Source organism: Oncorhynchus mykiss, chromosome 9, assembly GCF_057628025.1.
Source record: "Oncorhynchus mykiss isolate SJ-2025 chromosome 9, ASM5762802v1, whole genome shotgun sequence".
Taxonomy (NCBI): Eukaryota; Metazoa; Chordata; class Actinopteri; order Salmoniformes; family Salmonidae; genus Oncorhynchus; species Oncorhynchus mykiss.
In genome coordinates this window covers 28,555,859-28,573,876 of record NC_143030.1, presented here as the reverse complement: position 1 = coordinate 28,573,876, position 18,018 = coordinate 28,555,859, and the positions used below count along the sequence as shown (strand labels likewise).

At 42.5% G+C, this 18,018-nt stretch overlaps 1 protein-coding gene and 1 pseudogene across 4 annotated transcripts; both read right to left on the bottom strand.

Annotated features, from left to right (window-relative positions):
* Window positions 1-612: 612 nt before the first annotated feature.
* LOC110531817 (CTD nuclear envelope phosphatase 1A) lies at window positions 613-12,592 on the bottom strand. Of its 3 annotated transcripts, none has more exons than XR_016483182.1 (8): window positions 10,703-12,592; window positions 7,805-7,871; window positions 6,147-6,265; window positions 4,366-4,437; window positions 4,100-4,216; window positions 2,196-3,959; window positions 1,934-2,018; window positions 613-1,823 (listed from the first exon to the last, which is right to left on the bottom strand). XR_016483182.1 is itself a non-coding variant. In XM_021615249.3 (8 exons), the coding sequence occupies exons 1-8, from the start codon at window positions 10,805-10,807 to the stop codon at window positions 1,763-1,765; spliced, it is 738 nt and encodes a 245-aa protein (XP_021470924.1). In that variant the 5' UTR covers window positions 10,808-12,592; the 3' UTR covers window positions 613-1,762. The 3 variants fall into 3 exon arrangements, 2 of the variants coding, with proteins under 2 accessions (XP_021470924.1, XP_036843564.1); XM_021615249.3 differs by having other exon boundaries at window positions 3,848-3,959; XM_036987669.2 differs by having other exon boundaries at window positions 3,848-3,959; window positions 11,379-11,470.
* On the bottom strand, window positions 12,370-14,115 carry LOC110533008 (elongator complex protein 5-like; annotated as a pseudogene). The gene is made up of 6 exons (XR_016483183.1): window positions 14,062-14,115; window positions 13,897-13,954; window positions 13,704-13,785; window positions 13,198-13,621; window positions 13,009-13,109; window positions 12,370-12,874 (listed from the first exon to the last, which is right to left on the bottom strand). The product of XR_016483183.1 is annotated as an elongator complex protein 5-like (transcript).
* Between the last annotated feature and the right edge of the window lie 3,903 nt (window positions 14,116-18,018).

Sequence of the window (18,018 nt, the reverse complement as noted above, 5' to 3'; positions counted from 1 at the left end):
GGTAAACTATAAAGGGTATACCAGTTCCATAAACAATATGATCTGTTTATGACCCGTTTTCAAAGGTACCTTAATACGCCCTACATCACAAATTCCAGGCTCCTAGCAAAGCTCGTTTTTTTCTCCCTAGCAGTTAATTGATTACCCTGTGTCACAAACAGCGAGTTAACTCCCTGACTGGTTACTAAGGTTCAAATCAATCTTTGATTAAAATGAAAATATGGAAACCAGTGTGGTGGCCCTTCAGTGGCCAACCTGGATATGAATACACCTGCTATGTCAACAGGTAGTCCCCATGTCAAGCAGCGGAGACAATGATGGGGAATGGAGATCATGATGCAGTTACTCATCTTACCACATGAGGGCAGCCAAGTGTAAGATTTGGCAGTGGATCTTATTGAGAAACAGAATATCACCATTACTTGTCCTATAACAAAAATGCAATGTCGGAATTTTTGAAATTTCTCTCACAATTTAAAACTGGTCCCCCTTTCCTGAGCATTCTGTCATACATTCCCACAAAATACAAGCAGACAAAACACCACAACTGGGATGCTTTTTGAGAGCACCGTGATTCTGTTTAAGTTACAAAGGAGAGCCAGATAAAAGTGGTCAATACTGACAAGTGTTTTATTAGTAACACAGACCTGGGGACTGAGCCAAAAAGATGCAGTCTTGACAAGACTGAAATTGTTCAAATGGCATTGAAAAGACAGGAGCAGACAATGGAACCAATACAGTCAGGGGAACAGGAAACAATCAAAAGGGCTGCTCATTCTGCTTCAAATACAAAACAACAAAGTAAAAATCCAGAAATTAAGTGCAAAACCCAAATTGAATTGATATATCAGGCATAAGATTTTCAATAATGGAGATGTCTATGTCATACTATACATCATGGTAACTGAAAGATGAGAAATTAAAATATTTTTTTTAACCATTATTTTCTTTCATAAGTTCTTCAGTCCAGCCTTACATCCTACAATGGGTTTTGGAGGAACAAGCTTGAGATAAATGATCATGTCTAACCAACAGTCATTTGATTAAAAAAAATAAAAAATAGACTGCTTTATACTTCATCCAGAGAGGTCTGTGTTGTGTAGCAAATCTTCATTGCGTAAAATTACTTGTCATAACTCACTCATTGGTACCCTCGACACATGAATTACCCTGGTTGATTGACAGGGCCTATATTCCCCCAATCAAAACTATCATCCTCCATCTAATCCTGTCGTCCGGTTCCTCTTGGCCATCTTAACAGAAGTAAGGTCCAGTACCAAGTTGAGAAAGAGAGAGTAAAATAACAGGCGTCGTTAGAGGTGCAGTCCAGACTAATGACATGTAAGAAAAAAAGGATGGAAACTTGTCTAGTTCATTGCCTTGCTGTCCCTATTATTTTGTAACGTCAAAAGTTTAGCATGACGAACAAACGTGAGCATTCTCCCAATTCATGTACAAAAAGACTCAGCCCCATGCGTACTTACACAGAGTCAGTATTAGGAACTAAGGCAGAGAGACTCCATTTAGTTTTTTTCAAAAATCATACAAGAAAAAGAAAAAAGCTGGCTTCCCCCCCAGTCATTTGCTGGCTCTCCAGATCTTGCTCCGGTCATTCCTTGTTGGATGTTCTGCTTTAACCCTTCTCTCCTCGGTCCTTTTCTGAGAGGAGTGAAAGGTCCACTGCGTGGTAACGGAGGAGCAGGTAGGGGGAAGGGGTATAAAAAGAGCCAATCAGCGAGACCCTCCCCGCAGAATCAGCCAATCACCAGAGCCGGTGCTGGTGGAGGTTTCGACTGAGGACGGATCGGATGTCAGCGGTGAACCTAGCAGACAGTTGTAAGGGTTATGGATTTCTCATGCCACCAGGTAACTGGAAAAACACTGCTACAGTGCAGGAGCCTCATCCATCCATCTGAATACCTTAAATACTCACCTAAGTGCATCTAGCATAGGCAGCAGGTTAAGGAGTGCTGTGTCACTAGGGTCGCTGAACCAAGACTTGATAGGTATTGCATTGTCTGGAAGGCAAATACAGACATTCAAAACCAAAATAAGGATAGTAGGAGAGTTGTGAAACCTAATAATTGGTGTGTAAAACCAGGTGAGTACAAAATGATCTGCTGTTGAAAAATCAACAAAACATTACTTTTATTAATAGGGTACAGGTGGTTGCTCCTTGGTAGCTGCCAACTTACCTTGATTCTCACAAGTCTGTCACAAGGCTAATCACGGTTTCTATAGAAAACGGCAATGTTTGAATTGGTGTGTGGTTTGTTCGCTTAAAAACGTGTAAGAGCTGCTTGGCAACCTTCCACTCACACCCACCAAGCGGACAGCAACTGGTTTGACAACATCTTGACATTTAAAACAAGCTCACCTAGGCGGATATGACCTAGAATGATGTACAGTTGAAGTCGGAAGTTATACACTTAGGTTGGAGTCATTAAAACTTGTTTTTCAACCACTCCACAAATTTCTTGTTAACAAACTATAGTTTTGGCAAATCAGTTAGGACATCTACTTTGTGCATGGTAAGTAATTTTTCCAACAATTGTTTTCAGACAGATTATTTCAAAGTATCACAATTCCAGTGGGTCAAACATTTACATACACTAAGTTGACTGTGCCTTTAAACAGCTTGGAAAATTCCAGGAAAAAAAAAGCTTAATCTGTACAAACAATAGTACGCAAGTATAAATACCATGGGACCACGTAGCCGTCATACCGCTCAGGAAAGAAACGTGTCCTGTCTCCTAGAGATGAACATACTTTGGTGCGAAAAGTGCAAATCAATCCCAGAACAACAGCAAAAGACCCTGTGAAGATGCTGGAGGAAACAGGTACAAAAGTATCTTTATTCAAAGTAAAACAAGTCCTATATCGACAATCTGAAAGGCCTCTCAGCAAGGAAGAAGCCACTGCTCTAAAACTGCCATAAAAAACCCAGACTACGGTTTGCAACTGCACATGGGGACAAAGATCATACTTTTTGGAGAAATGTCCTCTGGTCTGTTGAAACAAAAATATAACTGTTTGGCCATAATGACCATCATTATGTTTGGAGGAAAAAGGAGGAGGCTTGCAAGCCCGAAGAACACCATCCCAACCGTGAAGAATGGGGGTGGCAGCATCATGTTGTGGGGGTGCTTTGCTGCAGGAGGGACTGGTGCACTACACAAAATAGATGGCAACATGAGGCTGGAAAATTATGTGGATATATTGAAGCAACATCTCAAGGCATCAGTCAGGAAGTTAAAGCTTGGTCGCAAATGGGTCTTCCAAATGGACAATGACCCCAAGCATACTTCCAAAGTTGTGGCAAAATGGCTTAAGGACAACGAAGTCAAGGTATTGGAGTGGCCATCACAAAGCCCTGACCTCAATCCTATTGAACATTTGTGGGCAGAACTGAAAAAGCGTGTGCGAGCAAGGAGGCCTACAAACCTGACTCAGTTACACCAGCTCTGTCAGGAGGAATGGGCCAAAATTCACCCAACTTATTGTGGGAAGCTTGTGGAAGGCTGCCCAAAATGTTTGATCCAAGTTCAACAATTTAAAGGCAATACTACCAAATACTAATTAAGTGTTTAATCTGCTGACCCACTGGGAAATAAAATCACTACTATTATTCTGACATTTCACATTCTTAAAATAAAGTGGTGATCTTAACTGACCTAAGACAGGGATTTTTACGAGGATTAAATGTCAGGAATTGTGAAACTGAGTGTAAATGTATTTGGCTAAGGTGTATGTAAACTTCCAACTTCAACTGTACATAAACATCTCATCACAAAGTATGCATACATTTGTGTTGTGTGAGTGTGCACGCATATGTGTATAACCTCACCTGGATGACTCCGGTAAGCTCCAGGCGAGTTGTCCAGGATGACGATACTAGACAGGTCTTTGTGTACAACAGACAGGTCTTTAATATAACTACCTAGATCCAACGTGCAATGCTGCAGACACAGGAAGAAGACATAGAAGATGTAAGCAGATCGTAAATAAATGAGAACGAGGTCACTGATAGAGTACAGTTTTCACAAAGATGTGGATAGACATAAATCAGTTGTGTTCAGATGATAGGGGAGAGCGATACCTGTCTGTAGTATCTGCGTTTCAGGATGTTCCTGTTGTTGTCCAGCTTGTCTGCCACTGCCGAGCCATAGATCTCCATACTGGCCGTGAATACTACCAGCTCATACCACTGGCTGACCTGGGGAGCGGGGTCACACACACAGCGAAGGATACATGTTAGGCTCACGCCATCATTTACAGTCAAAGAACTGGTCAAACAGAGCACAGCATTGTTGACAATGACATACAAAATAGAACTCAGTTCACAAGGACAACATTTTTACTTACCACTTCTAAAAAGAAGTCAACGTGCGGCCTTTTATGTACAAAGAATCTGACAGGGTGCTTGTCAATGACTACCTGCGAGAGAGAGAGAGGGGAAACGAGTGCAACACGTTTCTAGATGCATGACCTCCAATATGATACAGGAAAGATAAGTGTTTTCACTGCAGTCATTTTAGGTGTGGGCTGCCACAATATGGAACACGGGAAAAAATATTTCTGCCGAGGCGCACTTTAAAGATGCTAGAACAGCCCACATTTACTTTCTCTGCAAACAAAATGAGTAATGAATAGAATAAATCAGACAACCCCATAGTAGAACAGTTGATGTATTTACCTAGTTGGCTTGTTGTTGTGGGTTCTCTGCAAGATAATATTCCTCTCGAAGCACATTCATGTTACAAGTGTCATAGGGAGTGAGGGAAACATGCATGCTGACAAGCAGTCAACGCACAACAATTCTCATAATAGCTGGGAAAACAGCTCTTGCAGAACTTTTGACTTCACCCCAGTCTCAAAATGAAATGGTTTTGACAGTTTGGAAGTTAACGAAGTGAGCTTCTCTTTTCCTCCAGCTACAACCACGCAGTGTGACTCACAAAAGTGATTGCAGTCCTCGTTATTAAACTATCAACTATACTCAGCATATGTAAAGAAATGGCCATATACAGTGCATTCGGAAAGTATTCAGACCCCTTCCATTTTTCCACATTTTGTTGCATTACAATTCTTAAATTGATTAAATAAAAATCCTCAATCTACACACAATACCACATAATGACAAAGAGAAAACATTAATTTTAGCAAAATGATAAATAAAACAGAAATGTCTTATTTAAAAAAGTATTTAGACCCTTTGCTATGAGACTCAAAATTGAGCTCAGGTGCATCCTGCTTCCATTTATCATCCTTGACATGTTCCTACAAATTGAAGTCCACCTGTGGTAAATTCAATTGATTGGACATGATTTGGAAAGGCACACACCCGTCTATATAAGGTCCCACAGTTGACAGTGCATGTCAGAGCAAAAACCAAGCCATGGGGTCGAAGGAAATGTCCGTAGACCTCCAAGACAGGATTGTGTCAAGGCACAAATCTGGGGACGGGTACCAAAAATGTGTTTGCAGCATTTAAGGTCCCCAAGAACACAGTGGCCTCCATCATTCTTAAATGTAAGAAGTTTGGAACCACCAAGACTCTTCCTAGAGCTGGCCGCCGGCCAAACAAAGCAATCGGGGGAGAAGGGTCTTGGTCAGGGTGGTCAGTCTTAGCTCCAGAGTTCCTCTGTGGAGATGGGAGAACCTTCCAGTAGGACTACCATCTCTGAAGCACTCCACCAATCAGGCCTTTATGGTAGAGTGACCAGACGGAAGACACTCCTCAGTAAAAAGGCACATGACAGCCCGCTTCTAGTTTGCCAAAAGGCATCGAAAGGACTCTGACCATGAGAAACAACATTCTCTGGTCTGATGAAACCAAGATTGAACTCTTTGGCCTGAATGACAAGCGTCACAAACCTGGCATAATCCCTACGGTAAAGCATGGTGGTGGCAGCATCATGCTATGGGGATGATTTTTAGCAGCAAGGACTGAGAGACTCGTCAGAAAAAGTTGAGCAAAAACTGTTAGTGAACCGACGATTCGTAACATTTAAATCGCATTGCACATTGGGTGAATCTTTAAATCCCTAATGCGCAGCCTGCTTGTCTCTGGACCAGAGGGTCACACGTTCAAGTCCTGATATGACTACCCCCCAAATTCACTGTGTGCTTGTGTGCGCGTTTACCTTGAGGATGAAGTCTGGTGGTGTGCCGGGTCTCACTGTGGGTCTGAGGACCCCGTCGTGGTGAGAGTGGATCAGTGTCTCATCTAGATCCAGCACCAGAATCTTCCTCTTCACTGCATCTAAAGGGCCAAACAAACACATACACCTGCTTATTACATGTTCAACACACCCCCCACCCCCCCTTGCGGTTAGAGTGCGGGGGTTCGCTCCTGGTCGAGTCATAACAAAGACTCAAAATATGGGACCGGACGCCTCTCTGCTTGGCACTCAGCAATAAGGAGATGGATTGGGGATACGGCCCTGCGACAGTCTAGTGTCCTGTTCACCAGGTTGTGTACTTGTACATCAAGCTGCCTCACCTCATGGTACAGAAACAAGAGAAAGGTAACGAGAATATGGGCCACTGGCTCAGACAAGGCTTACTTGTCCAAGGCTGACTTATTACACACACACCTTGCTTTATATCTAACCTATAACACCATAAAGAACATGACAGATGGGTCAATAATACTGATGATTTTACCATCTTACACAAGTGACAAAAAAGTTATTTTGTGTCAATGCATTCACATGTTTTGCACTATGCTAGCTGTTTCAAGCGCCCACATGCTTCAATAAAAGGTATCGGGTTAATGTGATAAGAGATTGCAAAGCCGGTCTGTGCTATGGAAAATCCCTTGGAAGAGACTGGGGTTGCGTTCATACTCTTCAGCCTTAGAGGAACTGAAATGAAAGCTGCAACATGTAACTTTTGGGGGACTTGACCAATTCACAGTTATAGATCTGTCCTCATCGAAAGCAAGTGTAAGAAGTGGTAGATATGTTCTATGTTCCCTATTTCTATGCTTCCTGTTCTTAAATTTAGTTTTTGCATCTTTTACTTTCAGTTTTGTACACCAGCTTCAAACAAACATTTTTGGTTATTGAAAATGTATTTCAGTGTTTTAAATGGTACAACGATAATCTACAATTGCTTCTTTTGTTACAAATTGAAATTAGGCTAACAATTCAAATTTTTGCAAACCAGGAAATGGTGAAGCGATTTCTGCTTAATGCTTTAATAATGGATTTACAGAACTGCGGATCCACATTTGTGTAAGTATGGTTCCCCTGTTGTCCTTTGAGACAAGCAATAAAACAGTAGTAGTCAGAACTCCTAGGTCCCAGCAAGCACCTGTGTTTCACGCACATACAGTATGTTGTCTCTGAAGATGTATACAATTATATGGCCACCACTTTGCTGTACTAGCTGCTTTGTAGAGATTGTATCTGTTGCTGTTTCATTGCATTTAGTTTTGTGTTTTGTGATCATGTTTTTTCCTGTTTGTCTTAATCATAGTTATCAATAAAACAAAAAATAACTGAAAGTAACTGAAGTAACACAAAGCTCTTTCTTTGGAGGCATTTCTGAACAAGGACTTTACTAAATAAAGACAACTGGACTCTGGCAACTAATGTGTAGATGCAGTAGACTAGATGAAACCAGAATGAAAGTTGAGGAAGCTATAGCAAAGGGCAGAGGCATTATGAGGTCATGTCAGTGTGTTTATTCATTCTATAGTTTATACATAATGATCAACTGGGCAGGGTCCAGTTTTCTGGGATCGAGGAATGGCAGAGTGGGTCAGAAAGGATGACAGAGCGACAGCAGTACTCACTAAGTCTATTTCTGGAGATGGGGGACAGTGGTAAAGTGTCATACCGCACCGTCTGGTACTGGATTACCTGAAACAGAATGAGAGAGATTAAACATACTTGTTCAACTCAGCCAAAGAGAGTCACTCAAAGACACTAGTGTTTGTTACATTTGTGAGCATAAATTGCATGAATTTGAAGGCAGAACAGTGGGCAAAGTTGAGTTACTCCTGTCTTGGAAATGGTACAGAAATACAATTTTAATTAAAGAAAAAAGAAAAATATTGGTACATTTATTACAAACCGATTTATTAAAACCCTCATTATTCCATTGTCTGCTCCCTACATGGGAAAGCCTAATTGGGGGAAAGTGTGGTTATGGAAAATGTAGGCCTATGTCTACGTATCCGTGGCAACATTATTCCCATGTCCACAAACAAAAGCGCATGGTCAGACTAGACCTAGGCCTCCACGGCTACTGCTATCCTTGGGAGCATTTCAAAAGTTTATAGTGCGTTCCTCTACTTCATTTAGGTCTCAGCACTAATTAGATCTGTGCTTACACCTGTCAGGGCACATGACAGACCAGTTGGTAAGGATCCCAGAGGAGAGGGAGCCATATCAGATTTAGACACACCGATTTTCCCCACTCCATTCATTCATTGTTCCCTCCTTTTTCCCCCTAAACAGAGTATACAGCTTTTTTGCCTCTCTGTTCTCCATAAGGGCTAGGAATAGGGGGCCAAGTGAAAAGGGAGACCTGCAGGGTGACTGTCTGCGGCTGCCAGGTTGTTTTGTCCAAAACCCTTAGATGACACCCACTGCCAGATCTTTGATACATGCCCTGTGGCGCTTGGCCCGGCCTAGGGATAGCCTGTTCATGAGCAGCTGGTGGATGCCATGGGGGAACCCACAGCCCCACATTCTGTACCCCCTAGGGCAGTGGTATTCAAAGTCGGAGTCGCGGGGGAATTGCACTTTAACTTTTTTTGGGGGGAACCAAAAATTAAGAGTACATGTTATTTTATGGGACAATATACAAACATTGAGAATTATATATTGAATTATTTTTTTTTTTGGGGGGGGGGGAATACAATTTTATTGAGTAAATGAATGTATTGGTTCTCAGAGATGAAAATTTAATGAATAGAAGATTGTTGATGTAAAAATCCAAATGTACAGATTTTAACATTGTGTCATTATATTTGGGGTAGCCAGAATGTCTGGGGGATTGGTAAGAAAAATGGGGTCCCTGCTGAAAAGTTTAAATACCACTGCCCTTGGGTATTGTCTGGATATAACCCTCCCACAAACCCTCTCCAGCCCTCCACTCCTCTGGAAGATGCATTTATGTCATAGTGTTATCTGTCTTGAAGATTATGATGCAACTGGCTTATATGTCTAGCACACATCTGATTAAGGACTGGTAGCATATGCATGCGTTTATGCTCCATAATCCAATTGTAGTGATGACAGCTACCGTCCACTAGGTTCATTGTAACCCTAATTTAGCATACCAAATTCTAATAATTAGCTTATTTGTATCCCAATTAGCTTTTGCATCAGCTTCTTTTCCTGGGGCCCACAAAGCATTACAAGTAACAAAACAACGATCGATAAGGACAGTCACAAATTTGAAATACAATGATAAACAATACAATAAAAATAATGTGCGTATTAGTGTCTGTATGTGCATGTGTTTGATAAACTTGTTGACAAGCTGAATCGGGTTAGTTACAACTGGGGTTGGAGCGAAAACCTACAGCAGGGTAGCTCTCCGGGAACATGGTCTGAGAACCCTGGTCTAAGCCTAGCCTATATAGCTACAGCATATTAGGGTCTCTATTGTATGAACGGGCAACCTGGTTTAGCTAGACACCTAGGCATCATCACATTGGTAGCCGGGAGTGGGAAAACCTGTAATATACTCCAGAGAATTCCCAAACTGAGAATTCTAAGCCTAGGCAGTCTTTCTCCAGCATATTTTGGGCGCACAACATGACGGATTGTTCAGGAAGAAATAGGTTGCTACATTTTGAAACAAATTGTTATTTTATTCATATACAGCATTTTGACTTGAAATGTTCCAAACACTGTCCGCATCCCACTGACTAGGCCCTGAGCGATTATGTATCACTGTTAGGTAATACAATACATGCGGTAAACACTGGAGCTTGCCTAAACTACAACATACTTAAATGTAATACCAGCACTCCCCTCTCACTCTCTGTTGCTGTGAAACAAAGTCAGAAACAAAATCCTTTGATAATGTGGCATCAAGTTTACAGACAGTATATAATAAACAAACCATATGCCCCACCCAACCAGACTGTGTGCATTATTTGGTGGACAGGTGGAGCCTTTGACACCTCAAATGTCAAGTTTATATTTGGGGCATCAGCAAACGTGACCAGAGTCTTGTGGGTCCTGTCCATATATCAAGGGCATGCAAGACCTCAGTCGGACAAGAGCCTTCCTTTGTCCTCCTAACACTCACATCACACTACACTACAGTAGAGGGCTACAAAAGTAACCCAGAAACATGTGAGAGCATTGGCATTCGATTGTCAGAATGAAAATGATTTGTGTGAGTCCATTACAAAGGTTGTGTCTGTTTATTTCAACGGAATCCTACAGCCCCACCGGAAGCACATTACCTGTCAAGACTTTCCACCAAGTGCCATTCTTATCTATGGCTCTGATAAGGGCCATGTGCCCATAGGGAAGTGGAAGCATGTTTGTAAACTGTGAGATGGAGGTTAGTTTTGTTTTAGGTTTGCGACAGGGCCATGACAGCAGTAACCAATGCATTTGAATGTCATGTCTGTCCCACACACACACACGACTTACCCAGACAATGTAAACAAATGTGAAAACAAACAAGAGCAGTTGGTTTGGCTATTTTTCAAAAAAATACTCACCGTGCGTAGGTGCTTCCTGAGAATGTACAAGATGAATCCCCACATTCTGGACGTTACACCTAGGAAAGTGCGGATGCCAAGTAGACACTGACGGGTCTTCAGCATGTCGGCGACCACACAAGGACCCACACAGGAACAGGAGGTCGAAGGTGCTACAAGTTAACCCGCTCAGCTAAATTTACCAATGTGGTTCAGGCTAGGGTCCAAATTGTCGAATTGGAATCCGTCCCTACAACCTCAACAACCGCTCAAAAACGAACCAAACACGTCCAAATTAACAAGAGTAGATCGAGCAAACGTGTGAGTGCCTCTGCACGCTTGCTGCACAACTCTCATAGATTTGAATGCATTGACATTGTGTAGCAGAATATGTTTACTATAGAAACAAGACTTAAAACAAAAGTAGACTCTTGCACGACGTTTGCTATCCAATAGCAATTTGGTCAGTGAGTGGGCTACCGACTGGCTAGCTAGAGTCAGAATATACCACGCAGCTCGTCTCGCCGACAAGCTAAGCTAGCAGCTAGCTCGGTAGGGTGACCACCTTGAACCGTGGAGAACATTAACTAACAACTTTCGTCCTTCGAAATTTGAAAACAGGAAACAATACTCTTATTTGATCTGTGGTATTTGAAGAAAAATAATGTCTGAAAACTAACAAAAGTCAAACAGTCACCATGAAAACTGCTTGCAGTTCACAGCAAATCCGGAATCGAACTGCGAGCCGCCATCGCCGTCACTTCCGCGGGGAGAAGTCTTCTCAACCTGATTCGAACCTGACGGTTGCGCGCAGCACGTCCCCGTGGAAAGCAGACAAATTAAAAGTAAACGAGTAGATGGACAGAATTTTCAAACCTATGTATTCTCTTTGGTAGGTGTGTGGGTTTTTCCAATTTCTAAAGCAAATACATTTGTTGTATTACCCCGAACAAACATTGAAGTGATGAAATATGATGCAGAAGTCAAATCAAGCTGTTTTTATTTTTATTTAACCAGGTAGGCAAGTTGAGAACAAGTTCTCATTTACAATTGCGACCTGGCCAAGATAAAGCAAAGCAGTTCGACACATACAATGACACAGAGTTACACATGGAGTAAAACAAACATACAGTCAATAATACAGTAGAAACAAGTCTATATATGATATGAGCAAATGAGGTAAGATAAGGGAGGTAAAGGCAACAAAAAAAAGGTCATGGTGGCAAAGTAAATACAATATAGCAAGTAAAACACTGGAATGGTGGATTTGCAGTGGAAGAATGTGCAAAGTAGAAATAAAAATAATGGGGTGCAAAGGAGCTAAATAAATAAATAAAATAAAATAAATACAGTAGGGAAAGAGGTAGTTGTTTGGGCTAAATTATAGGTGGGCTATGTACAGGTGCAGTAAGTGTTTCCCTGTTTAGGGAATTCAGTTGCTCCTTTCTGGCATGAAATTGTCAAGACTCTACAAGAAACAATTGTAGGTTTATTTACAAGTCTGTGATTTCATGTGGCTTCTATTACAGTGAGTTGGGTCTGACTCTAAACACTAGTGGTCACTAGACTCAAGCTCACACTCCAGTGGTTAGCGGTAGAAACTACAGAAGTGCAAGCATACTGTACAAAAAGGTGTCAGTTTGAGGCATTACAAATGTGCTAGTATAAAAAAAATACATAACAGACAACCTGAAAACAGTACCCTTTATTTGAAGCTAGATTTAAACAGATACCTGTCATAGATCTACTGTAGGCATCTGTTCTCTGCATCATTCAGTCTTCTGCTGAAATATTCCTGAATTGATTTCTGTAACAAGCAGTATCTCTCTTGTCTACTTACACGGACTCCACCTTAACCACATTCCTCCACTGCAAAAACTGGCATTCGGTAAACCTGGTATTCTGTTAGACTTTAATTTAAATCTCCTCTGAGAAAGTAAAATAAATACATCAGGCAGGAACCCATGCTATTATTTTGGTTGCCGGCATGTAAATGTCCGATGTGGCATTAACTGTAAGGGCTTAGGACACTGCTTTTCATGGATAGTAGCCTGTCCTCTAGAAATCAAGATCATCATCAGGGTCCTCAAATCAAATCAAATCCGGGTCATAATCGGGTCATAATCATCATTGGCATCAGGCTCATACAGGATCCGTCCTGAACTGAGGCCCAGGTGCAGAAGTGCTGACTTCCTGGAAGAAGACAAATGCAGAGTTCAATAAACACTTGAGGCAACTTATTCAGACAGCAGCAAGCAAGGACAGTAGCAAGACAGTTTGGGGAGAAAAGGCATGGATGGTGGAATCACAGTGGAAATAAATCTCACTTCTCTTCCCTGAAGTCGAATGGAAGCAGCAGTTTTTCTTTGGCCTCTCTCTCTGTATCGGACAGGTGGAGGTTAAAGGTCAGGTTGGCTGTTGGATCTACCTGGGGAAAGACGAGAGACTCATACAACACAATTGGCTTATTCCTTCTCCTTCTCATATAGTACATGTCAGAAATAATACAGGTGTGCCAGCTCAGATTTGTCTGCATTCATCCCTGTGTATCCAGGATGACTGAGTTTGCTCTGTATTGTAACTGGCAGGTCCTCATTGATGCTGAATATATCTTCCTGGTAACAGACACACAACACTATCGGCATAAAATGGCTAAGACAGTTTAGCTCCCAGTCTTCTGGTCCCTGGAGCCCCGGTGATGACACTGATTATAAATACCATGACAAACCTTTCTTGAGAGCCTAAAGTCTCTGGCATATGACAGCAGGGTCACGATGCCTCAAAATCCATGAGAGAGAGACAATGATGAGTGTCACTGCTTTGGCCTGAGGTGTTTGTTTGAGAAGAGTGCCTATGTCCTCTAGGGTGAACTGATGGACAGTAAATTGTGAGTTTCCAGTCCAGCTAAGAGGATCTGAGTCGACATTGTGAAAGTGCAGCCTATTTTCAAAGTGGAAAAACATGCAGAAGTAGGCTAGTACAGTTGACTAATTTAAGGAGTTTCTGATTTGTTTCTAGTCACCTCTGTGCAGATGTTCTGTCCAATCCTTTTTTGAGTTCATCTTCACTGGCCTCGAACCCCAATACATGGACTACTGTACCTCCTTCCAGAAACACAATATATTGGAATGATATTAATGCACAACACAAACTATATGAATAATGTTACAAGATAACACAATGAAAATACTTGTGCCATGGAAAAGTGATGTACCGTTTAAGTACTGTATTTATGTAGCTTTTCAGGTGTCGACCAGAGTAATTCACATAATCGGTCAAAAGCAAATGTTCACTAGTAAACTACTGCCAGTGGTTCTGAAAATATTGCTTTTAGTTAGCCAACTGTACAATATGGTGACCACAGACAAGTATATTTGACCTTGTATTAAAATTAATCCTCCAGCTTCTGTTCCTTGCAACACTTCCCACAACATACTGTATTTACAGGCTTAACAGCTTGCTAACGTTATAGCAAGAATGTTGGTTACCGCGTGTGGTACCTCTTCGTCTGCCTTCTTCAAACATTGATGTTCCTCTTCAAATCTGAAAATTATCATGACTAGCTTTTATCAGCTGGATATTTATCTCGGTTAACCCAACTAAAGTCTTGCGTTTACGAGAGATTACCTGGACATTAGATGGAACATGGAAGTTTGCGTTTAAGAGAATAATTAAGTTGTGCGAGTGCATTAAATGTACATTTCAACACAAGGCGATCAGCTCGTGTCGGGAAAAACTCCATGCCCCCAGAAAGCATCTGGTTATTAGCCCTAATCACACCATTCCTTTTCAACCCATGACATTATCAATGTAGCAAATGGAATTACATTATTTATGAAGTGATTGATACAAGTGTGTCCTATATAAATACGATTTCATGGATCTGGAGAGCAGTGAGCATTCTGTTATACAGGTAGAATTACCAGCAGTTCAATGAACCCCGTTCCTGTCTTGTGGAACTTTGGCACGAACGCTGCTCGAGCTGGTTGACTGTTTGGAAAGCTGTGGCTCGTGATCAATCGTTCATAAACAAACTACTCAGTGTTTCAGCTCGGCTGTGCTGTGACTGGGTCAGGGATGGTAGGACATAGTGATGGAGAAGCAAGTATGGAGCATAGTGGTACAAATAAAGGAGGGAGTAGGGTTTGAAGGGGAGCGAGAGGTCTATGGAGACAGAAAATGACATTTATGGAGAGCAACATAGCTTCTAGCGCTATCCAGGCTGTATCACATCCAGAAGTGATTGGGAGTCCCATAGGGTGGCGCACAATTGGCCTAGCGTCGTCCAGGTTTGGCCGGGGAAGTCCGTCGTTGTAAATAAGAATTTGTTTTTAACTGACTTGCCTAGTTAAATTTTTAAAAATAGAGGCAGTTCGGAGGTAGAAAGTGCCGATAAAGTGCAAGACGCGCTGGGAGCATAAAGTGATTCTGAAATTTAGGGAGGAAAGGGGAGTTGGGGGCGATGAGTCCGATAAGGTTGACGGCTGTTATAACATAGTTGATTGGGGGAAGTTGTCAATGCTAAATTGTTAAGAGATGGGAACTTGTTGGTGTTCTGTAAGGACATGGCACAGAGGGAAAAAGCTCTCCGAGTGAAGGTGGTGTCGAGCAGCTGAACTGATCAAGCAGGGAAGCAGTGGATTAAAGGGGTGATAACAGGGGTTCCTGTGAGTGTTAGCACTAAAGAGGTAAGGGTCAATTTGAGAGGAGGCGTTCTAGTGGATGTTCAAAGGTTGTAAGCAGGAAGGGGTGGAGTTAGGGTAGATAGAATATATACGTTATTATGTGAGGGCGTATGTGCCGAAGCCTTTAAGTGGTTATAACTGCCAGAGGTTTGGGCATGTGGCAACAGCCTGTAAAAAGAAAAAGAGGTGTGCCAGGTGTGGAGGGCAGCTTGAGTATGGTATGTGTGGGGATGGTGTACAACCAAAGTGCTGCAGCTGTCGGGGTACTCATAGTGTGGCATATAGCAGGTGTGAGACTATGAAGCAGGCAGTGGAGGTGCAACAAGTGAGAGTGGAGAGAGGGGTGTCATATGAGGCAGTGAGGGTGGTCCAGGGAGATATAGGTTTAAAGGAGAGATGGGTAGGAGCATCGAGACTGGGGATTACTGGGCAGATGGGAGACGATATGGTATACTGTACATAGATAAGAGAAAGCTGGTGATGTTCATAGCAGGAGCTGTCAATAGCACTGCTAAAGTAGAGTCTAAAACAGTAAGGATTCAGCTAATAGTGAAAGCTGCTGGGAGACATCTGAGTATGACAGGGTTGACATTGGAAGAACTTCGAGATGACCTCAATTAGCTGAGGGTGGAGTCATGTATTACTGGATCTTAGTTATGGTGGTAGTACTACAATGGAAGGCTGTTAGCTAATGGGCAGGAGTTCAAGCAGTTCATCGTAGATATGCCAGCCAAGCCTGATGTGATTTGTGTGCAGGAAACATGGCTCAAACAGAATGTGGAGTAGGGACAGAGATGTAGGGGGAGGGGGATGTGCCACCTTCATAATGCAAGGACTTTCCTACAGGATGCTAGGCAGAGGTATTGGAGGTGTGGTTGAGAGTAGTGGTAGTGGTAGTGAACTACTATAAACCGTGTCAGATATTGGACCTGGAAGTGGTGGAGATGGTGGAGGGCTAGGATAGAAGTAAGGTAATGGGGTGTGGGGATTTTAATTCCCACAACACGCTCTGGGGGGATGGATGGATGGAAATGGCCAAGTGATGGAAAATATGCTAGAAATGAAATATCTGGTGTGCCTGAATGATGGCAGAGGGACCAGGATTGATGTAGCCACAGGGAAAGAGTCTGCCTTGGACCTCACGCTGGTATCTAGTGCAATGGCAGGAAACGGTGAGTGAGAGGTATGGGAGGAGTTGACAGTAGGGAGTGGTCTTTACCCCATGGTATGCACAGTAGGCTTGATGGAGGATGTGTTGTCAGTGGACAGAGTAGGCAGGTGGGTGTTTGGAAGAGCAAAGTGGGATCAGTTTCAGGAGCTGAGTGAGCAGGTGATGGCTTGGGTGGATATGGGAGGGGATGTGGATAATATGAATAACTGGGTGAGAACAGCGTTAGTGGGGGCAGCTACTGAGGCTATACCTAAGAGTTCAGGGAGGAGGAGGAAAGCAGTCCCATGGTGGACGGAGGAGTAGGAACAGAACATTTAGAGTACTGAAAAGGACTCACACCTTCCAACATCTGATTCAGTATAAGCAGGCCCAGACCCTGAAGAGGATAACTATCCGTCAGACAAAGAGGTCATGATGGCGTCGGTTCTGGGACACCATTGGAAGGGCGACACCTGTAGGAGAAGTATGGGGGATGATTAAGAGGATAAGTAGGGTCTGAAGGGAGTGGGATTATCCAGTGTTGACGAGTGGGAAGGATGTGGCAGTAACAGAGGAGGAGGCAGAGATGATGGCCAAAGCGTTTATCCAAGTGCGTAGCTCAGCAAATTTGTCAGAGGAGGGGCAGAGAGAGAACCAGAGAGGAGCATCCTGGAGTGCTGGATAGGAGGGAGGATGTTCAGTTGTCGGAAATTTACATAATTTACATAGATTTAGGTTGGAGTCATTAAAACTAGTTTTTCAACCACTCCACACATTTATTGTTAGCAAACTATAGTTTTGGCAAGACATCTACTCTGTGCATGACACAAGTCATTTTTTCCAACAATTGTTTACAGACAGATTATTTCACTTATAATTCACTGTTTCACAATTCCAGTGGGTCAGACGTTTACATACACTAAGTTGACTGTGCCTTTAAGCAGAAGCTTCTGATAGGCTAATTGACATTATTTGAGTCAATTGGAGGTGTACCTGTGGATGTATTTCAAGGCCTACCGTCAAACTCAGTACCTCTTTGCTTGACATCATGGGGAAATCAAAAGAAATCAGCCAAGACCTCAGAAAAAAAATTGTACACCTCCACAAGTCTGGTTCATCCTTGGGAGAAATGTCCAAATGCCTGAAGTTACCACGTTCATCTGTAGAAACAATAGTATGCAAGTATAAACATCATGGGACCACGCAGCCGTCATACCGCTCAGGAAGGAGATGCGTTCTGTCTCCTAGAGATGAAATTACTTTGGTGTGAAAAGTGCAAATCAATCCCAGAACCTCAGCAAAATACCTTGTGAAGATGCTGGAGGAAACAGGTACAAAAGTATCTATGTCCACAGTAAAACAAGTCCTATATTGACATAATCTGAAAGGTCGCTCGGCAAGGAAGAAGCCACTGCTCCAAAACCGCCATAAAAAAGCCAGACTACGGTTTGCAACTGCACATGGGGACAAAGATCATACTTTTTGGAGACATGTCCTCTGGT